The 23,271-nt window shown below is 43.7% G+C and overlaps 1 protein-coding gene and 1 pseudogene across 1 annotated transcript in view; one reads left to right on the forward strand and one right to left on the reverse strand.

The window, feature by feature from the left end:
* Positions 1 to 2,473: 2,473 nt before the first annotated feature.
* BEND7 (BEN domain containing 7) overlaps positions 2,474 to 23,271 on the forward strand; it is a 129,932-nt gene continuing 109,134 nt past the window's right edge. Inside the window, exons 1-2 of the mRNA XM_060258059.1 lie at positions 2,474 to 2,651; positions 16,463 to 16,546. Of these exons, the coding sequence (XP_060114042.1) occupies positions 2,591 to 2,651; positions 16,463 to 16,546 (145 nt within the window). The 5' untranslated portion in view covers positions 2,474 to 2,590. The remainder of the gene's footprint in view (positions 2,652 to 16,462; positions 16,547 to 23,271) is intronic.
* LOC132586549 (5S ribosomal RNA) lies at positions 7,196 to 7,314 on the reverse strand (annotated as a pseudogene).

Here is a 23,271-nt window from a genome sequence, read left to right on the forward strand (position 1 = left end):
CTTTGCCCAGGGTTTGTAGGAAAAGCCCAGCAGGAACTCATTTGCATATTAGGCCACACCCCTGACACCAAGCCAGCTGGAACTGCATTCCTGTGTGTTCCTGCTCAAAAAAAGCCCTGTAAAGATGTGCAAACATTTATGCATCTGGTCCCTTTCCTACTGTACTAGCCAGCTTCCTTTAAGTTACCAGTAATTATGGTTGACTGTGATGTGACTCTTCATCTTTAAAGTCTGATTGCACAGGAATTGTACTCATTACAGTTTTCTAACTCTGTAATATTTGTCCTGCCATTTTTTAATTACCATATATTTTATTAATGGTCATTTCACTGTACATGCATTTGGGGGGGGGGAGTGAGATGTCTGATCATTGCTGGATGCACAGGTTTTTGCAACAACACGAAACCTTGCAAAACCCAAGTCACCAGAGAATGAGTTCATGGCAGAAGAAATAAAATAAACAGGAATCTTGTGGCCCCTTAAAAACCAACGCTTTTTTTTTTTTTTTGAAACCTCAGCATAATGGATCCCTCTTTCGATTACCTGAAGGGGCAGAGAACCAAAATTAACTCCCGTCTCCCAGCCTTTAATGTCACAGCCGAATATGCTCCAAACAGCTTCTACGTGTCAAGTGGCCTGCCTGTTTCCACGTTCTGCACATGCAGTCCATTCGCACATGCATTGTCTTAGAGCATCTAAACAAGCCGATCTGCTCGAAGTGAGACAGCGGCCACTGTTTTAAGGGAGGCTCGTTGACTCCCATTCACGTGTGTTGATGCAGCAATGCAGATGTGTGCCTGAGCTGCGTGTTTGGCATTAAAAAACAAAGCAGCACTCAGGACATATTCCTGCCTGTCCTACTCCCTCTCCCTGTCTAGAGAGCGTAATAAGTGGGGTTGCCAAGTCCAATTCAAGAAATATCTGGGGAGTTTGGGGGTGGAGCCAGGAGACTTTGGGGGTGGAGGCAGGAGACATTAGGGGTGGAGCCAAGATCAAGGCTGTGACAAGCATAACTGAACTCCAAAGGGAGTTCTGGCCCTCACATTTAAAGTGGCGGCACACCTTTTCAATGCGTTCCTTCCATAGGAAATAATGAAGGATAGGGGCACCTTCTTTTGGGGCTCATAGAATTGGACCCCCTGGTCCAATCTTTTGGAAACTTGGGGGGTATTTTGGGGAGAGGCACTAGATGCTATACTGAAAATTTGGTGCCTCTATCTCAAAAAAACAGCCCCCCCAGAGCCCCAGATCAATTCTCCATGATTTTCTATGGGAATAAATCTCCATAGAGAATAACAGAGTTCCCAGCAGGCTAGGATATTCCTGCCTGTCCTACTCCCTCTCCCTGTCCAGCGAACGTAATAAATGGGGTTGCAAAGTCCAATTCAAGAAATATCTGGGGACTTTGGGGGTGGAGCCAGGAGACTTTGGGGGTGGAGCTGGGAGGCTTTGGGGGCGGGGCCAAGATCAAGGCTGTGATGAGCATAATAGTACTCCAAAGGGAGTTCTGGCCCTCACATTTAAAGGGACGGCACACCTTTCCAATTCCTTCTTTCCATAGGAAATAATGGAGAGGGGCACCTTCTTTTGGGGCTCATAGAATTGGACACCCTGGTCCGATCTTTTTGAAACTTGGGGGGCATTTTGGGGAGTGGCACTAGATGCTATGCTGAAAATTTGGTGCCTCTACCCCAAAATAGAGCCGCCCCAGAGCCCCAGATACCCGCAGATCAATTCTCCATGATTTTCTATGGGAATAAATCTCCATAGAGAATAACAGAGTTCCCAGGAGACTAGGATATTCCTGCCTGTCCTACTCCCTCTCCCTGTCCAGAGCGCGTAATAAGTGAGTTGCCAAGTCCAATTCAAGAAATATCTGGAGACTTTGGGGGTGGAGCCAGGAGACTTTGGGGGAGGAGCCAGGAGCAAGGCTGTGACAAGCATAATTGAACTCCAAGGGAGTTCTGGCCCTCACATTTAAAGGGACGGCACACCTTTTAAATGCCTTCCTTCCATAGGAAATAATGAAGGATAGGGGCACCTTCTTCTGGGGCTGATAGAATTGGACCCCCTGGTCCGATCTTTCTGAAACTTGGGGGGCATTTTGGGGAGAGGCCCTGGATGCCATGCTGAAAATTTGGTGCCTCTACCCCTCCCCAGAGCCCCACGGATCAATTCTCCATGATCTTCTATGTGGATAAATCTCCCTGGGGAATGAGGGGGTCCCCCTCTGCCGACCCTGAAGCGGGTGTGTGTGTGTGTGTGTGTGTGTGTGTCTCCCAACCGGGGGATCCCCCGCCGCCCCCGGGGCTTGGCAACCGCAGCGTCGCGCCGGCCATTCCTGTCAGGGGAGGCCCAAGATGGCGGCGCGCCGCTGCCCGTGAGGCGCCTCCTCCTCCTCCTCCCCCTCCTCCCCCTGGGGCCTGCCCGGCGCGGCGGCCTCGGCGTGGCGTGGCGTGGGGCTGCCGGGGTGGCGGCCTGCCTGCCGGCCGGGCGCGCTGTGAGGAGGAGCCTCCCCTCGGCCCAGGCGGCGCTCCGGCCTCCAGCCGCAAAGTTTGCGGCGAAACTTCTCGCCCTCGCCGGGCCGGAGATGGAGCTGGGCGAGAGGAAGCGGAGCAGGAAGTCCCGCAGCTTCAAGCTGCTCCCGCCAGGTGAGGAGGAGGAGGAGGAGGGGAAGGGGCCGCGGCTGCTTCGGAGCTGCTCGCCCTTTGCAGGGAAGAGCTTCGTCTCCTTGGCTGGGGCTCCGCTCCCGAGAAGTTGGGCGTCCGTTTGCAAGCCCGCACTTTGCAGCCGGGTTTATCGCAGGACTGGGGATTGCAAAGGGGGGTCTGCTCTTATCGCCAGTGGCATTGGCTTAGGGAAGTGCCATCCTGGAATTTTAGCAAAAACGTTGGGACTTGAGTAGGGATCAGCTGGCTTAAGAAAAGAAAAGTGATTGGGATTCGTATAGCTGCGCTGCTTTGGCACTGTTTTAGCCCCCCCCAGCACCCACCACCCCTTCTATGGATTGATGCACATGTTAAAATGAAAGGCTTCCTAGAGATTGCCTTAAGCACGGGTCCATGCACAACGCAGCTCATTACTTGCACCCGAACAAGGGGAAATTGTGAGCCTGTAACTTGCCACTTCAGTGTGAGTGAGCTCCTTAGAAGAGGAATGTAGATACTTAAGCGGAATATTCGCATTTAAACATTTTAAAAGGTATCCCGCCTGCTTTCCTCTGCAGTATATGTAGTAGTTTCTTGGTGTTGTATAACAGGTGTTCTGAGTGAGCTTCTTAGAAGAGGAATGTAGATGCTTAAGCAGAATATTCACATTTTAAAAGGTATCCCGCCTGCTTTCCTCTGCTGTATATGTAGTTTCTTGGTGTTGTATAACAGGTGTTGTGAGTGAGCTTCTTAGAAGAGGAATGTAGATGCTTAAGCAGAATATTCACATTTTAAAAGGTATCCCACCTGCTTTCCTCTGCTGTATATGTAGTTTCCTGGTGTTGTATAACAGATGTTGTGAGTGAGCTTCTTAGAAGAGGAATGCAGATGCTTAAGCGGAATATTCGCATTTAAACATTTTAAAAGGTATCCCGCCTGCTTTCCTCTGCAGTATATGTAGTTTCTTGGTGTTGTATAACAGGTGTTGTGAGTGAGCTTAGAAGAGGAATGTAGATGCTTAAGCAGAATATTCACATTTTAAAAGGTATCCCGCCTGCTTTCCTCTGCAGTATATGTAGTTTCTTGATGTTGTATAACAGGTGTTCCAGTTGGGAGAATTCTTACGCTGTTTTAATTTCGCATTAGAACATGGTTGAAAAGGGCTCAGCATTGATCACACTATGAATTCTCCATGAATTTGGTTTGTGGCCTTCAAGGTAGCAGCAAGACACGTCATTTTGAGTATAATTGCGTACTTTGTGTCTTACTTTGGTGCTTTGCCACCAGATATATTCAGGCATTCTATTTCACTTGTCAGGAAAAATTGCTATGAGACTTCTCAGTTCAAAAGAAAAGTATCTTCCTATTTCTAAACAATATAAAATTTAAAAAGTAGTTTTGTACTTTATAAAGTTAGTGGCAAACAGTCTGGAAGCCTATTTTTTGTTAGAACAGGTGCCACTTTACGGCTCTGTTTATGTGAACGCTGCATTTGTTGGACAGCAAAAGCGAGGACCTGCATTTGAAGCTGAGAAACAGAATAAGGCCTCAGCAAAAAGAAGTAAATGTAGGCTGCATTTGGTGCTGAATGAAAGTACTTTATCTCAGCATGACATTTATCTTGCCTCTGATTCCTCTGGAAACTATTTGTGGTAGCTTTTTCAAATCTGAGAATTCCTTTAATTTTTCTAAATGGAGCTGAGCACACACAAAGCATTTTAAAAAATGCCTAATTTGCAAAGTATGCTGTTAATCTGACACCTTTGTGATGGTGTTTGCTTTTATTGTGCGAATTTATTTCAGCTAGCACTGTGTGTGTTGAAAGGTGTTTCCCTAGTGATAGTCCTGCTTCTTTTGCTTCATGCATAACAGCAGCATCACAGCCCGGTTGCTCGCTGTCATGGCACTGAGACAGATTTCACCGGCTATCATATCTCTGGCAAAGATGAACACGCAAGGCGGAAACCTCTTTGTAGACTCTTATAAATTGCTCAGAGTTTATAATTCACAGTTATAGCTTTCAACTTAGTTCTGTGCATGTTACTCAAGCCACAATACTTTGTTGCTGTGCGACTGATTTGTTGTTTTGGCATGGGAGTTACATAGCCACCTTAGTTAGCCACCTTCAAGAGGGGTTTAGATAAAAATATGGAGCACAGGTCCATCAGTGGCTATTAGCCACAGTGTGTGCGTATATATAATTTTTTTTGCCACTGTGTGACACAGAGTGTTGGACTGGATGGGCCGTTGGCCTGATCCAACATGGCTTCTCTTATGTTCTTATGTGACACAGAGTGTTGGACTGGATGGGCCGTTGGCCTGATCCAGCATGGCTTCTCTCTTATGTTCTTATGTGACACAGAGTGTTGGACTGAATGGGCCGTTGGCCTGATCCAACATGGCTTCTCTTATGTTCTTATGTGACACAGAGTGTTGGACTGGATGGGCCGTTGGCCTGATCCAACATGGCTTCTCTTATGTTCTTATGTGACACAGAGTGTTGGACTGGATGGGCCGTTGGCCTGATCCAACATGGCTTCTCTTATGTTCTTATGTGACACAGAGTGTTGGACTGAATGGGCCACTGGCCTGATCCAACATGGCTTCTCTTCTGTTCTTATGTGACACAGAGTGTTGGACTGAATGGGCCGTTGGCCTGATCCAACATGGCTTCTCTTATGTTCTTATGTGACACAGAGTGTTGGACTGGATGGGCCGTTGGCCTGATCCAACATGGCTTCTCTTATGTTCTTATGTGACACAGAGTGTTGGACTGGATGGGCCGTTGGCCTGATCCAACATGGCTTCTCTTATGTTCTTATGTGACACAGAGTGTTGGACTGAATGGGCCACTGGCCTGATCCAACATGGCTTCTCTTCTGTTCTTATGTGACACAGAGTGTTGGACTGGATGGGCCACTGGCCTGATCCAACATGGCTTCTCTTATGTTCTTATGTGACACAGAGTGTTGGACTGGATGGGCCATTGGCCTGATCCAACATGGCTTCTCTTATGTTCTTATGTGACACAGAGTGTTGGACTGGATGGGCCACTGGCCTGATCCAACATGGCTTCTCTTATGTTCTTATGTGACACAGAGTGTTGGACTGGATGGGCCGTTGGCCTGATCCAACATGGCTTCTCTCTTATGTTCTTATAGCAAACCACCACCTGTTGGCTATTTTGGGTTTTGCGCCCAGCCTTGTAAACTGCCACAAAAAATAACAATGCCCTGTGGTTTCACCATGCCACCACTGTGTCAAAATGGTTGCATGTGGGCCATGAAACATGTGGTACCAGCTTAGTGTTCGTGTTATTTGCCAGTCTCTTCCCTCTAAATATTGTCCGTTGTGTTATGTGCAACATTGCATCTTGTGTCCTGGATCTTCTGGTTATTTTATCACAATTCAGACCCTCCTCAACGGATAAAGGAAGCTGAAGTCTGGTAAAATTCTGAATTTTGAAAGGGTTAATCATTGGCATCCAAAACCTATCAAAAGAGGAAAGGTTTTTCAGGAAAAAAAAGTGCAGGTTTATACTTAGCCTAGAGAGCAGGAGTTCCTCAGCTGGGGGAAAGTGGGAACAACCAAGAATCTTTCGCCAATGTTCTCTTATTCTAGATGCCTATTAACAGTTGTCAGGAAAGGAAGTGACTGATCATTGTGAAACTGGAAATGTTGGGGATGAAATGTTGTGTTAATGCAAGCCCTTTTATAGGAATTAGAGGTATATATAAAGCTCCCGTCCTACCCCTCTGCTGTAGCTAATATAAATGCAGAAAATTAGGAGCAGAAGGACATCACTGCAGATTTGAAACCACATTAAGTATATTGGCATTGCTTAGAGTTGCATTGCTTAGATGGGAATCTGTCAGGATCTATGTAGGTCTCCTGTCATGCCTTCCTCCACCCTTAGTTTTTCCATGTAACTGTTACTGTAGTGTATTATGGGGTTGTGTATTGAATATGTAATGTTCTTGAAATGGTCTATGAAAACTTATCTTGTTTCTCACAATGGAGACGATGGTGCCTGCCTGGGAATGTGAGTGCATTCCCCCTCCTTTCTCTCCACCATCTGAAGATGGAGGCTGCAAATAGCCTTCACTTCTCAGGAAATAAGGAGATGTGTTCCCTTTGAACTACTGTGTGTTAGAAGGTCGGGGTGGGGGTGGGAAAGCCTGTGCTTCCCTGAATGAAGTCTGTGATTCTTGCTTTCTCTTCTGGCAAGGCCTTGGTAAGGGAAAGGCTGAACTTGTAGCATATCAATAAAGCTTTATCTGTGTTTGCATAGCTGAAGTCTCTTATGACACAACAAACTTTTGGAATGCATTCTGTAGTCATGTTTTCATACTGCAACCTGGATGTTTTTTAAAAGAAGGAAAGAAACCCAAACCTCTTAGTCAAGAAAAATTGCATTTCACTTGACTTGTGGGCTTTATGCTGTTGTTCCTTTTAGATCACTTACTGCAATGTTAAGATTTCATTGCACAATTGGATTTAGACTTTGGCAGTCAGTGCTTACTTGAGGAAATACATTAATATAGTGCAGCCTACAGCACCCGATATTCCCAGGCAGTCTTCCATCCAAGTACTAACCAGGCCAGATCCCACTTAGCTTCCAAGATCAGACAGGATGGGGCATGTTCACAGTGGTATGGCTGTAAGCATACCTATGTGCAGCAGACGCTGGAATATGTCTTCTTCCCCCTCCTGCCCTCATTCAAGCATCTGAATGGGCTGCCTGCTCTTACCTAGCTTGATACTTTGCATGCAACAAGTACCAGTTTCTGTCCTGCTATGTGCTCACTTTAGTCATCTGTATAAATGCCAGGTTTTGCAGATGAAGGGATGAGGAATTGGAGGTGGGCAGAGGTTTGATTTTTCAGGGGCTGAAATCAACCAAATCAGAGCCTTCTAACAACCCCCCCCCTCTCAAATTCCAGCGTGTGGTTATTGACTTTCTCTTATAAAAGTGACAGGTTATCACATGAAACAAGGGAAAGAAAAGTTGTTCAGGGTGGTGAGAACCAGAGAGGATTGTGAGGAGCTCCAAAGGGATCTGTTGAGGCTGGGTGAGTGGGCATCAACGTGGCAGATGAGGTTCAGTGTGGCCAAGTGCAAAGTAATGCACATTGGGGCCAAAAATCCCAGCTACAAATACAAGTTGATGGGTTGTGAATTGGCAGAGACTGACCAAGAGTGAGATCTTGGGGTCGTGGTAGATAACTCACTGAAAATGTCAAGACAGTGTGCGATTGCAATAAAAAAGGCCAACGCCATGCTGGGAATTATTAGGAAAGAATTGAAAACAAATCAGCCAGTATCATTATGCCCCTGTATAAATCGATGGTGCGGTCTCATTTGGAATACTGCGTGCAATTCTGGTCACGCACCTCAAAAAGGATATTATAGCATTGGAAAAAACGCAGAAACGGTCAACTAGAATGATTAAAGGTTTGGAACACTTTCCCTATAAAGAAAGGTTAAAACGCTTGGGGCTCTTGGAGAAACGTCGACTGCAGGGTGACATGATAGAGGTTTACAAGATTATGCATGAGATGGAGAAGGTAGAGAAAGAAGTATTTTTCTCCCTTTCTCACAATACAAGAACTCGTGGGCATTCAATGAAATTGCTGAGCAATAGGGTTAGAACGGATAAAAGGAGGTGCATCTTCACCCAAAGGGTGATTAATATGTGAAATTCACTGCCACAGGAGGTGGTGGCAGCTACAAGCATAGCCAGCTTCAAGAGGGGATTAGATAAAAATATGGAGCAGAGGTCCATCAGTGGCTATTAGCCACAGTATGTGTGTGTGTGTGTATAAAATTTGGCCACTGTGTGACACAGAGTGTTGGACTGGATGGGCCATTGGCCTGATCCAACATGGCTTCTCTTATGTTCCTGACTTTGGTGAAATTAGTGCAATGAAAGCAAATCTTGCCTGGTGCTTCTGATGCTGGGTGACCTAACCCTCTGTCAATGTAGGGTACAAAGCAGCGCCGTAGCTCTCAAGGGGCCGGAAGAGGTGGTGCCTCCTTGCATTTTTTACAGGCCCCCTCACACAGCCTCTTCAGTAATTTTCCTTTCAGTGTGTGTTTTCAGTGCATACTAATGTCAGGTGTTGTTTGAACTCTGGTGATTCCCAATTCCAGCAGCAGTTCATGTCTCTCTGAAATTAGCATTTGTTCACACTTTCAGAGCTATAAAAGTAATCATTTGCCAGATCAATTGCTTCTTTTCTTCTCTGTTGTGGGAGGGTAAAATAAAGGAGATTGTGAGCAGCTCTGTGACTCTGAGATGCAGAGTATAGATATATATGCAATATCTTCTTCTGCTACTGAATCAGACAGGAATTGTTGGCAATGCAACAGCATATGCAATGTTGAAAAATAACAGGTAAGCAAGCCTATCTTGATAAGTACAGTGATTGATTTGTCTTGGTTTTGGGAATCTGAGGTTTCAGCTGTCAAAGCTTGTCTGTTCAGACAGAATATGAATGGAAATCTTTACTATATCTATACAAAAGAATTAAAGGACTATTTAAAACAAAGAAGTCAGGATGAAAAGTTGCAATGTGCTTTCAGTGTGCTTGTGAATGAATTCAAATTCAGGAAACTCAGTTTGGTATAAGGAACTGAAGCGTTTCTGAAATGTGTTAATCCTCATTTAGCAATGAAATGTAATATTTGAGGAAATCTGTTTCAAAGTATGTGAAGAAGTGTATACATGCTGAGAGTCTGTTATCACATGTACCCTGGGATGACTTTCGTTTGGCTTGGGGGTTCTGCAGGAATGACTCTGGATTCATGCTCACATCCCTGTTACCTATTGCATTTATGTGCTAATTTGCTGCCATTCATTGATCTTACAGGCCTATTTCAGCTAAATGCATCTTGGCTCTGTATGGCTGTTCCGTAACAGCTGTCCCCTCCTCTCTTTTCTTTGAGGATATTTTATTTGATTGTTTGTATCTGAGGAAGTGTGTTTACATACAAAAGTTTCTACTTTAAATAATACTTTGTTGGTCTTTGTTGGTCTTTGTTGAGCATAGTGATGTTCTGTTTCTGCCTGTGTGATTGTCCTGGGGGCAATTGGTTTTTGAGCAAAAGGCATGAGAACTGCTTTTTGAACAAGGACACAGAACACGTTCCCTAGAAGGAGAGAATCCCTTGAATGTGGGGGCATATGATATATCAGGGATGGCCAACATAAGAGCCACATGCAATAAACGTCATATGTTTGAGAGCCACAAGACATGAATGTCAGATATTTGAGAGCCGCAGGGAGCAAGGGAGAGAAGGGAGTAAGGAAGGCAAATAGAGTGGGAGAGAGAGGGGTGGAAAGAAAGCAACTTTAAATGCATTCTCCAAGCTGCCAGTTTTGTTGACTTGGGGAAGTGTTTTAAAGAGAGAAATGCCTTCTGTAGGTTGACCAATGGGGGCATTGTGGGCTTTGAGAGCCACACAATATGTGTGAAAGAGCCACACTTTGGCCACCCCTGTGATATATGGTGATCCAGACCTTACTTTGGAGTTGACTACTACCGTAATAAATTATAACAAATCTGAAATATTATTGTGTAATAAACCACTTTTATTTGTAACAATAACAACCCTGAAACATTTTTATGCAATAAACCACTTGTGTTGGTTATTTATAAGTATAAGCATGGTGTGACAGCTGCACAGTCATATAATAGCAGGCCCCACTTGGGCCCCTGAGCAGAAACTTGCCAGCTACAGGGCTGGTGCAAAGCGTATCTTTCTTTTAAGGGCTCCTTGCAGTCAGGGCTTTTTTCTGGAAAAAGAGGTGCTGGAACTCTCAAGAGGGAAATAAAGGAGAAACACATAGGTGCCCCTCATGAACTTTTAAACATTTTTTGAGAATTTTGTTTCCGGAACTCTATTCCACTGTGCTCCCCCGTGAAAAAAAGCCCTGCTTGTAATATATATTGGCCATTTTCAGACACAAAAGCAACGACTGATTGATAGTAAATCAGGATAAGGTAATAATAGAAGAAGAAGATGATATTGTATTTATATCCCGCCCTCCAATCTGAAGAGTCTCAGAGCGGCTCACAATCTCCTTTACCTTCCTCCCCCAGAACAGACACCCTGTGAGGTGGGTGGGGCTGAGAGGACTCTCACAGCAGCTGCCCTTTCAAGGATAACTCTGCGAGAGCTATGGCTTTATTTATTTATTTATTTATATTTATATTTACATTTATATCCCGCCCTCCCCGCCTAGGCTGACCCAAGGCCATTCCAGCAGGTGCTAGTGGAGGAGGGAGGAATCAAAACCCGGTTCTCCCAGATAAGAGTCCGCACACTTAACCACTACACCAAACTGGCTCTCCAGTCCTGGCATTGTGCTGGCAGAGATCAGAAGGAATAGACAGTGCCAGAGACATTTAGGGTTGCCAGTTCTGGGTTGGGAAATACCTGGAGACTTTGGGGGTGGATCTGGGAGAGGTGGGGTTTGGAGAGGGGAGGGGCCTCGGCATGGTACAAAGCCATGGAGTCCACCCCAAAGCAGCCATTTTCTTCAGGGGAGCTGATCTCTGGGGATCAGTTATAAAAGTGGGAGATCTCCAGGCCCCACCTGGAGACTGGCAACCCCATGACCTTCAGAAATCGCCCATAAAATCACTGGGGGTTCCTTAGGCAAGCAGTTATCCCTCAGCCTTTTGATATAACAGGTAAGGATGCCGGCCTGCCTTAGAGGATTATTGTAAATATCGGTGAAGCTTCAAGCATTTAGAAAAGTGCTATAGTACTTGGTCATTTGGTCCTAAGAATCAAAAAGAGTAATTCTAACTCTGCCCATGTTTACTTGGAAGTCTGTGCCATTTACTTCACAGGAAACCATTTGCAATTAGGCCTCCAAAGACTAGCAGCCAATTTTACAGCACAATTCTATGCATGTCTATTAGGTGATTTTAACTACCCACAGATTGATTGGGTCAATATGTGTTCTGGTCAGGAGATAGGGATTGAGTTTCTAGACACTCTCAATGACTGTGCTATGGAGCAGATGGTCACAGAACCTATCAGCAGTGGGGCGATCCTGGATTTGGTTGTAAGTAATGCCCAAGACCTGGTGAGAAATGTAAAAATGATTGCACTGCTTGGGAGCAGTGACCATGTTATTGATTTCACCATTTGTATAAATAGAGAAATGCCCCAAAAGACCAACACAACCACTTTTAACTTTAAAAGGGGTAAATTCTCTGGCATGAGGCATATGAAGAGGAAACTGAAAGGAAAGGTAAATAGAGTTGAAACCCTTGGGGAAGCTTGGAGGCTGTTTAAAACTACAGTCCTAGAAGCTCAAATAAAATATATACCAGAAGTTAGGAAAGGCACAAATAGGTATAAGAAAAAGCCTGCATGGTTAACAAACATAGTAATGGAAGCTGTAAAAGGTGTAAGAAGGATTCATTTAAGTGGTGGAAGGCTAGTCCAAGTGAGGTTAATAAAAGAGAACACAGGCTGTGGCAAATCAAATGCAAGACTGTGATCAGGCAGGCAAAAAGGGACTATGAGGAGCACATTGCAAAAAACATAAAGACCAACAATAAACATTTCTTCAAACATATTAGAAGCAGGAAATCAGCCAGGGATGCAGTGGGGCCCTTGAATGACCAAGGGATAAAAGTCTTCCTCAATAACTTGTGTTCATCAATGTGCCTACTCATTCTCTCTTTAATAATGGTTTCTACCAACTTTCCCGGTATTGAAGTCAGACTGACTGGCCTGTAATTTCCCGGATCTCCTCTGAAGGATAGGGAAATGGCTGAGAGCTGAATGCATTTTTTTGCCTCCGTCTTCACTGTGGAAGATCAGAAGTGTTTGCCCACTCCAGAACTGCTAATTTTGGAAGGGGTGTTGAAGGACCTGAGTCAGATTGAGATGACGAGGGAGGAGGTCCTACAACTGATAGACAAATTAAAAACTGATAAGTCACCATGCATACATTCAAGAGTTCTGAAAGAAAGGTGAATTTGTGGACCTCCTGATAAAAATATGTAACCTTTCATTGAAATCTGCCTCTGTTCCTGAGAACTGGAAGGTAGCAAATGTCACCCCCATCTTTAAAAAAGGTTAGGAAGACACAGCATGGGTTCTGTAAGGGAAGATCTTGCCTCACTAACCTGTTCTTTGAGGGGGTGAACGAACATGTGGACAAAGGGGACCCAATAGATGTTGTTTACCTTGACTTCCAGAAAGCTGTTGATAAAGTTCCTCATCAAAGGCTCCTTAGTAAGCTCAAGAGTCATGGGGTAAAAGGACAACTCCTCTTGTGGATCAAAAACTGGCTAATTAATAGGAAACAGTGAGTGAGTATAAATGGCCAGTCTTCGCAGTGCAAGACAGTAAGCAGTGGGGTGCCGCAGGGCCCAGTACTGGGTCCCATGCTCTTTAACTTGTTCATTAATCATTTGGAGTTGGGAGTAAGCAGTGAAGTGGCCAAGTTTGCAGATGACACTAAATTGTTCAGGGTGGTGAAAACCAGAGAGGATTGTGAGGCCCTCCAAAGGGATCTGTTGAGGCTGGGTGAGTGGGCGTCAACATAGCAGATGAGGTTCAATGTGGCCAAGTGCAAAGTAATGCACATTGGGGACAAGAATCCCAGCTACAAATACAAGTCGATGGGTTGTGAACTGGCAGAGACTGACCAAGAGAGAGATCTTGGGGTCATGGTAGATAACTTACTGAAAATGTCAAGACAGTGTGCGATTGCAATAAAAAAGGCCAACGCCATGCTGGGAATTATTAGGAAAGAATTGAAAACAAATCAGCCAGTATCATAATGCCCCTGTATAAATCGATGGTGCGGTCTCATTTGGAATACTGCGTGCAATTCTGGTCACCGCACCTCAAAAAGGATATTATAGCATTGGAAAAAACGCAGAAACGGTCAACTAGAATGATTAAAGGTTTGGAACACTTTCCCTATAAAGAAAGGTTAAAACGCTTGGGGCTCTTGGAGAAACGTCGACTGCAGGGTGACATGATAGAGGTTTACAAGATTATGCATGGGATAGAGAAGGTAAAGAAGTACTTTTCTCCCTTTCTTACAATACAAGAACTCATGAGCATTCAATGAAATTGCTGAGTAGTTAGGTTAGAACGGATAAAAGGAAGTACTTCTTCATCCAAAAGGTGATTAACATGTGGAATTCACTGCCAAGGAGGTGGTGGCGACTACAAGCATAGACAGCTTCAAAAGGGGAATGGATAAGCATGTGGAGCAGAGATCCATCAGTGGCTATTAGCCACAGGTTATTGTTGGAGCGCTCTGTCTGGGGCAGTGATGCTCTGTATTCTTGTGCTTGTTGGGGGCACAATGGAAGGGCTTTTGGCCCCACTGGTGGACCTCTTGATGGCACTTGAGGTTTTTTGGCCTATGTGTGACACAGAGTGTTGAACTGGATGGGCCATTGGCCTGATCCAGCGTGGCCTCTCTTATGTTCTTATGAAGCAAGTTCTTCTGTGTTCCATGAGAACTCTCCACTAAGCATGTGCAGAAGGGCAAACTTAGGGGGGAAAGTTATGCCCCAAAGACAATTTAAAGAAGATATTGGCTTAATATCCCGCCCTCCCCTCTGAATCTCAGAGTCTCAGAGCAGCTCACAATCTCCTTTCCCTTCCTCCCCCACAACAGACACCCTGTGAGGTGGGTGGGGCTGAGCGGGCTCTCACAGCAACTGCCCTTTCAAGGACAACCTCTGCCAGAGCCATGACTGACCCAAGGCCATTCCAGCAGGTGCGAGTGGAGGAGTGGGGAATCAGACCCGGTTCTCTCAGATAAGAGTCCGCACACTTAACCACTACACCAAACTGGCTCTCCATTTTTATCTCCAGCAACCTCTGGGTGGGGCCTGGAGGTGGCAGAGATCAGCTCCCCTGGAGAAAATGGTTGCTTTGAAGGGTGGACTCTATGGCATTGTACCATGCTGAGGCCCCTCCCCTCCCCCAACCCCACCCTCTTCTGGATCCACCCCCTGTGTTTTCCAACACAGACTTGGTATCCCTAGCGCTATATGAGCTTTCAGACCTGGGCCATGGCCCCATTTTCTGTACGGTGTCATTCGTTCTCACTCAGCTGTCTTTTTTTTTGGGGGGGGGGGGGGTTAGTTCTCGATACTCTTCCCCCAAAAAATGCATTCAGCTTTTGTGTTTGTCTGAGGGTGGATTTTTCCTCCCTTCTAATTTTTATTTCATCAAATTGTGTACCCAAGGTCAATTATTAGAACAGAAGTACTTTTATTTTGCCCCCTCCCCTGGATATTATACCAGTTGTTAGTGCCTATCCTGTAGGGCCCAGCGTCAGTTTTTTCAGGACCTGTGGCCTTATCCTTGCAGAATGGAATATATATTGTGGTTTGTGCACTTCCAAGTAACTTGTTCAAAAATCCTGATTTATGTGATGCTTTTCCTTCCCCTTTGGTCAGCAGGAAGTCTTTCATTGGCAAAAAAAACCCCCTATAATAGCGGCTTTCAAAAGTAGGCTTTTCACAGGATAAGCAAGAGGTTGCCATTGATTACCTTGGATGGGCTAGCATCCCAAGAGTCAGCAATTAAGTGGCCAGCGGTAGCTCTCCAGCTGTTTTTTGCCTACAACTCCCATCAGCCCCAGCCAGCATGGCCAATGGCTGGAACTGATGGGAATTGTAGGCAAAAAAACAGCTGGAGAGCTACCATTGGCCACTCCTGCATACCTCATCCCTTTCATTAGTGAGAAGTGCCTCATTTGAGGCAAACTCGGTTACTGTTAGCATCTATTGATTTAAAAAACAGGGGAGGGAGGGCTTCCATTTGATTTCTGTGACACTTTCATAAAGAAAAGATTGGTTCTCAATGGGTTAATAGTAGTATGGGGTGCCTCTGAAAATGCCTCTTGTTTCTAATAGTCCAAGCAATTTGCCCAGAGAGGATTGTCAGTCAGTCATTCATTCTGTCAGTCAGTCAGTCAATACCTTTACTGGCATAAAGGATTGTCAGAATGTCCCTTGTTTTTAAAAGTGATCATTCTTTTCCTCCCAAAATATTACTGCTTTAATAGAAAGTTCTTATGTCAAACTCCAGAACTCATGAATATATCTTAATTCTCAATTTGGTAGATTCTGGCTGAAGTCAGAAGGAGGGTAAGGAACCAGATCCAGTCTCCCTTTAAATGTTTACTAGAATTGCTCTTGCCTTCTCAGTATCTACATATAAGCAAAGGTCTTGTTACTTACTGAATATGTAGTTGAGATGAAAGCGGAAGGCTCAGCGTTCATGATCTGTACTCAGTTATACTAGAAATTACTATTAATTTCCATCCATAGGACCTGATCTCATTAGAATTCATTGGCAGTCTTCCCAGATTAAAGGCCAAGGAGCTAAAAGGGTATACCTTCTGCGTCCTTTTAATTGTATTGTAAGACAAAAGTCCTGTTGGTTTATAAGGATGGTAAATTTCTAATTTCTGTTTTCTAATGAAAAAAATTCCTTGTACTCTGTAAGTCAAGAACCCAGAGGGTTGACATCTGGTATGTTAATTTGCTGTGAAAATGAACAGCACAGCTGAGGCCAGACATATCTGCTTGCTAAAATATGGGAAATGTTTTGGTTATGTATCTTCAGCATAAGCAGAGGCCTTTATTTGTTTTAGGAAAGTGCTGACTTTGAACACATTGTCCTTTGACGGCTCTGATGTAGGGGAAAGAAGATGGCAGATGCATTGGTAGACTGAGATAAAACTCACAACATTTCAGGACCTCTCCCCCATTTGCTTGATTGCTAAATTACTATTATTTCAATTCCAGATTACCATCACGAGGCATACAAGATATCTGACTACAGTAATGATGTTAACGGAGAGACCAATGAGGTGCAACCATTCCATTTAGGTATGTTCTTGTATTCATCAAGGTGTGAATGCCGCATTGTAGGCTTTTGTAGTGGAAGTGGGAGGGAGAGAAAATCGCCCCTTGCATACAAGAAGTCCTCACCAAAGGTCTTTCTGCTTTGCAGATTGCCAGTGTGTCTTTTATTAACATTTGTAAAAAATGCTATAATTTAGACATAAATGTTTATTAGTGTCTACACACAGTGCTAATTATCACTCACCCAGAGAACCAGATGCTGACGCTGCGATTCTCCTACTTTGTGCTGAGCCCATTCACACAGCGTATTTGTTGGTGTAATTGGGGTATTACATCTTTGGTATCTGGATAACAGAAATTCAGTTTCCAGGAAGCTGCTATTTGTTTGATTTTGCTTTGTTCATGGGCAGAGATTAATGTAATGTCCCATCACCTCTGGAGGCAGACCACTTATCTTAACAAGGGGAAAACGTGGACTAAATCAGCTGTCTAAAAAAGTATAAGAAAATTAGTATGTAACTAATTAAAGCCTGAATGAATTGCGTCTTATTTTTGCAATTACCCATGCTGTGATTTTGTCCCTTCATATGCCAGTGTTCATACTTGCTCCAGTACAGAAGAGTGCTAAGCCAAGCCGTGCTCCGTTTATAAAATGCACGCACTCCAAAATGCCAAGGATTATAACAAGTTTATTAAGAATTACTTAGGTTCTCCGGTGGAGAAGGGCAAAACACTGCAGAGTTCAGTGGTGGTTAAAAGATGTCTTGCTTCTGTATCCCAGTCCACAGTGACATACATTTATTTGCATTGTTATTGTTGTTTAAAACATTTCTATGCCACTATGAAGCAAGAGGGTTGCCAACTCTTCAGGTCACACAGGGAGAGAGTGCACAAATGACTAGACTGGTTTACTTTTTGTATAAAAATATCTTTTTATTACACTCCAAGGTAACCACAATACATCAGACCAAGAACATATGAAAAACTACAAGTAAACATAAAACAAGAAAGAATACCTTTGCTAGGCTAAAACCAGTACTTCTAATCTGTGCACAGCAAGTCGTGGGCATTCGATGGGCATGGAACTCGTGGGCATTGGATGAAATTGCTGAGCAGACAGGTTAAAACGGATAAAAGGAAGTACTTCTTCACCCAAAGGGGGATTAACATGTGGAATTCACTGCCACAGGAGGTGGTGGCGGCCACAAGCATAGCCACCTTCAAGGGGGGTTTAGATAAAAATATGGAGCACAGGTCCATCAGTGGCTATTAGCCACAGTGTGTGTGTATATATAAAATTTTTTGCCACTGTGTGACACAGAGTGTTGGACTGGATGGGCCGTTGGCCTGATCCAACATGGCTTCACCTCTGTTCTTATGTGACACAGAGTGTTGGACTGGAGGGGCCATTGGTCTGATCCAACATGGCTTCTCTGATGTTCTTATGTGACACAGAGTGTTGGACTGGAGGGGCCATTGGCCTGATCCAACAGGGCTTCTCTCATGTTCTTAAGTCAGAATCTCTTTACCTCAGGCCTTCAAGCAAGCATGGCCCTGCCTCCAGCAAACAATTGGGCAGAAATTGGGGCAAGCATACCTGGATTACTCCAGTCAGGAACCCCTACCATTGGGAGGTATATCAAATTATATTTTCCCTCTTCCCAATCAGGTGTCAATATACTCCAATCAGCGTCTCCATTCTCTAGATCTTTGCAGAGTCTTCTCCATTAAGTGAATATTCATTTCCTCAGCACTAATGTTGTAACCCATAATCAATACCAGCTGGAGAGTGCTCAGTTTTATCTTAGAACTTAACTCTATATGGGCAAAACACTGCTTCGCCTCACAGCCACCTTTCCAACCAAATCGGGTCCCTGAGGCAGCGAGTTCTTTAATTTTATTCCAGTGCTGCTGCTTTGACTTGCAAGTGTATATGGCATCAGTGGGCTTTCAAGCAGGATTTGTTGCTCTTCTTAATTTATACACACAGACACCATGGTGTGATGCTCTGGCCTAGCCACTAGGCCAGTGCAACCTGGGAACCCTTTTTTGGGATCAAGCACCGCTGAATAGACCTGAGTAGACCTGCTAAGGATGGCGCTGTGCATCGCCTACTGAGACTGGAGAAATGGCTGAATTAAGGGCAGTATGACAGACAGTAGAAGTAAAAGTGACAACAGTAGGCATGCTGGGATAAGACCTGTATCACTGTGGTGGTAGTCCACAAAACCACAGGAGGGCATCATGCATAGCTGTACTGCTACTTGTTGTTTAGATTTATAGCCTACTTTTCAACTCAAGGGAGCTTATAGCATTTTGAAAATACAGAACTTTTTTCATTTCCATGATCTCCCACTTTGTGCTCAGCTCGTATATTAGCCCCTTGCTACTTATTTATTTATTTATTATTTATTACGTTCAACTTATATTCCGCCCTCTCCGCAAGCGGACTCAGGGCGGCTTACAGCATCAACATCAGATTTTACATGTTGGTGCCTCCAGAATGGCAAGTTGTGTGTCTACTGGCTTCTTTTTCCCAGGATGAGTTTTTTCATGTCTTTAGTATTGGAGTATGCAGCACTTGACCACATGACTTATTGGCAGATCTAAAAGTAGTTCTTGCCAGGTAGAATTGATCTAGGAAGATATGTGCTATAACAGAGACTAAAAACTAAAATTTTAAAGGAGTAACTGACGTATACTGCGAAATTCTGAAGAGTCATCCCGCTTGCATTGTTTTCCCTTTCTTGTGAAACAGCATCTGCAAGTGATTGGAAACACATGGGTCTGCAGTAAAGAGATTGAGCGTGGTTTTTAACTTGAAATTCAGACTCTGCTTTTGAAAGGTTAATGCAGAAAACTAATTATGCCATCCTAGTAACAAATATGTAATGAGCCATTTATCTGTGCAATTAACAGCGAAGAAGTATATAGTTTCATAAACCTGAATGCTATGCTGTGCATTTATTTGGAAGAGGTGCTGAAAACAGAAGTGTTTACGGCTGGTATAAAGGGGGCCTCATACATGCTCTAACTCAGGTGTCTGTATGTTCTACATTTTTGTTTTGATGAATTAGGCTTTGGTATACTAGTAACATTGTTTTGTCATAGTAAAATGCATAAAGTAAACTTGCAGTGGAAAAGCCGCTACATCCATAGTGAGTAAGCTTCCTAGTGATCTTCAAATTAGAAAGACTGAAATGGCCCTGAAATCTACTTGTTAAGGGACTAATTAACCTTTCCCGTATCTCCTGGTAAAATTGGCATGAGAGAAGAACTTGTTCAACAATTTCGATGGCCCCTGTTCCACAAGGACAGACCCTCTCGTCCATAGGGATCTTTCTATATCTCCCCTCTAAAACTGCTGAGGGGAGTGCATGCCATCTGGCTAGAGAAAATGCTCTACGATTAATGGGGGATTCCAGGGATGAGAGATACGCTGCCGGTGCTACAATGTATCGAGAATTATCTGGTGCCAAAAAAAATTGGCACTTCACTGAGATCACGTTGCTGTTCGGTATCAAGCACTCTCTGTCTGGTGATGGCTTTTGCCTGGTCTAAGCCTATCTTTAGGAGAGAGTGTGGGGAAAGACCTAGGCTCATCAATTTATTGTAGACTGCTATTATCCAAGAAGATCGAAAACCATCCTGAAGGACTAATGGTGGCAATCCTTGGGGGCAATAATTTAGCATAAGCCAAAAATTAATAGAGGCCAGGGTTACGCTGGCTTCTGTTTTAATCAAGCCAGATTCCAAGCATAAGCTTGCATTGGAAACACATCTGGGGAGTCGTAAAAGCGCCCTTATAAACTTTGACTGCACTAATTCCAGGGGAGCAAAGCAAGAGGACGATGGGCCTCATATTGTTCCTTATAAAAGCTGAGCTAGGATTTTAGCCTAGTATAGCTTAAGTGCAGTGGGAACAAATTGCCCTCCTCTGCTCCATATTTTTATCTAACCCCCTCTTGAAGGTGGCTATGCTTGTAGCCGCCACCACCTCCTGTGGCAGTGAATTCCACATGTTAATCACCCTTTGGGTGAAGAAGTACCTCCTTTTATCCGTTCTAACCCGACTGCTCAGCAATTTCATCGAATGCCCACGACTGGATGGAAACACTTTCCACCTAGTCACAATGAGTGGGTGGAGGCTTCAAATGTAAAGGCTGCCAGATTAATAAAGAAGTTCTACCAAGTAACCCAAACAAACCCTGGAAAAAATCTTAAGGGAGGCAGTATGTCAAGCATGCTATTTCTGTGCATTAAATCAATACACTTATTGGATTCTGATTTCTTCCTCTTTGCTTCTGACGACTATCCTTTCCCATAGTTGCATGTCAAAGCTCAACCCCCCCCCCCTTACTTTTCTCACTTCCCTTTCCTCTTTCCCACCTCTGGGTAGAAAATGTAGGAATGCTGTTACTTTGATGATAGAAAGGAAGTGCCTTTCACTTTCCCATTCACTGCTTATCAAAAGGGGCAAGAATGTATGAGAACGAGGGAAGTTTCAACCGCAAGATAGTAGAGGGTAGTATTTTTGTATAGTTGTAACAATTCACACATGCTTGTTATGTCTTGAGGCTATCTTTTCTATACCCTTTGATGTAGTCCTTAAAACACTGCTATGCGCAACTCTGTATCACTCTCAAGGTACTGCACTTTGAGCATCAATGGATTATCAATAAAACAAGTCTTTGTATCAAACAATAGCTTGGTTATTTGAAATACCTATGCTTGACAGCCAGGCCACCAGACAAAAATTACTCAGAGAAGAATCATTTTGGACCTTTAAATTGGGAGCAGTGGCACCAGAAGGACTCTATTCAGGTCTAGAATTGGCATGTTTTCTATAATCATCATGTTTGGACATTGACTAAAGAAAGTACATGTATAGGATCTAGCTATATAATCATAATGAATTTTAAATTCAAAAAGAGAATTGGGTAAATGGCTGCGGTTTTTAAAGGGATGATTTTGATTTAAAAATAAAAGCACTGATTAAAAATAATGTTGGAATGAATTTTGTAAATTGGTTGTAATGGATTTTGTACTATTTTACACACACATTTTAAAGCATTGTATGAGAAACTTCATGTAATAAATTGTGTATTGTGTAACTTTGTACCTTTAACTGAAATGTACTGACAAGGATTGGCAGAATACAGCTGCAGGTGATTATTCTGTATAAGATTGTGGGCGTCATGAATGCTCTGTCTGAGCGTTTGGAGACGCCAGTGGTCCTTGCTGAGCTCAGGAAAGCATTATAAAGGCAGCTTTGGTAAGCCCTGGTAGGCAGTTTGTATGGACTAAAAATAAGATAAGGATATGTATTTTATGCAATTTTGTAAATTTTGTTTGTTTGCAGTCCCTCAAAGTGTGTAATTTGGAGCACGCATGCACCTGAGGAAGCTGTTCTGGGAAACGGGGTCTTACCGGTGTATGGTTGTGCAAGACCTCCACACAAGGGACTTTGGGACTCTTTTGGACTGAGGCATTATTATTGCAAGCTCTAAGGAGCCATCATGTAATGTGTATAAACTTGTATGTATCCTCAAGAGCCCTTATGTAACGAAGCAAGAGCTTTCTATGTACCGCTTCTAGTATTTGACTGAGACAACACGTAGGATTAAAACCTTGATGAATGTTTGAAAGTGATTTGTAAGTATTTTATAAGAGTTTGCAGCACTATAGGCTGTGTGCCCTGCATGGGCTTCATTCTGTTTTGGTGTTTGTCACACAGCCTTCTTTTTGTTTTTGGAGTGTTACATTCCTTCAGCATGACTTGTTAGGAAAGCTTCCTCAGCAAGCCCAATGTGATTGAGTGGGAGTGGCAGGAGAGCACAACATCTTAGTTGTCTGTCTTCCCCAGATCTCCAGCCATTTTGAAACCTCATTGCTGGGTAGCAAAGGGTAGATTTGCATAATAAATGTGTGTAGAAATTATCGGGTCAGGTTTAAAAAGGAAAATCATTTGCCTTGGAAGCATAGAAGCTGCATCTTCGATTTTTGTTCACTTCCTGGTTAAGGGTGATCTGGCTGGATGGTAAACAGAGTAAGAAATTTTATTTACAAAAATAGAAGCACATCTTGCATGGCATATTCCTATAGGTATATTTAACTTATTGTGAACAGAGTAACTTCAAAAAGATTAACTTGCTACAGCTCCAAGTCCATCTAAGGGAAAGAAGAAGAGAGGTTCTATATAGGATGAAACATAAGACAGTCAACAGCCAACGAGGCTCAACATCTAACCAACGAGAGGGCGGGGCCAACTGCCAAGTGTGCCTGAGTGAAAGAATTCTCTTAACCCTTTCCCTCCCAGATCCTCTTGCATGTAGAGTTACAATATCCAACCCTATCTCTTAACGTTGCACACAAGAGCTGTCAAGTTTCAGTTTATCTTGTAGTTTTTCAGATATGTCTCTTGACAGAGGCTTGGTCAGGATGTTATCCACCATCTCTTCTGTTGAACAGTACTCAGTCTCTATTATGCCTTTTTCAGTTAGGTCACACGCTAAGTGAAACTTCACACCAATGTGGTTAATGCATGCAGTCATTTTTTTTCTGATTGAGAAATTGTAATGCAGCTCTGGTTGTTATTTTTAAGTTGAATTGGCTGTTGCTCATCATCTCAAAAGTCTTTTAGTAAAAGACCTAGCCACAACAGTTCTCTGCATGTTTCAGCAGATGCTATATGTTGAAACTCTGTGGAAGACAAACTTACTGTAGTTTGATTTCTGCTGGCCCAGGAG

This window comes from Heteronotia binoei, chromosome 17, assembly GCF_032191835.1.
Source record: "Heteronotia binoei isolate CCM8104 ecotype False Entrance Well chromosome 17, APGP_CSIRO_Hbin_v1, whole genome shotgun sequence".
NCBI lineage: Eukaryota > Metazoa > Chordata > Lepidosauria > Squamata > Gekkonidae > Heteronotia > Heteronotia binoei.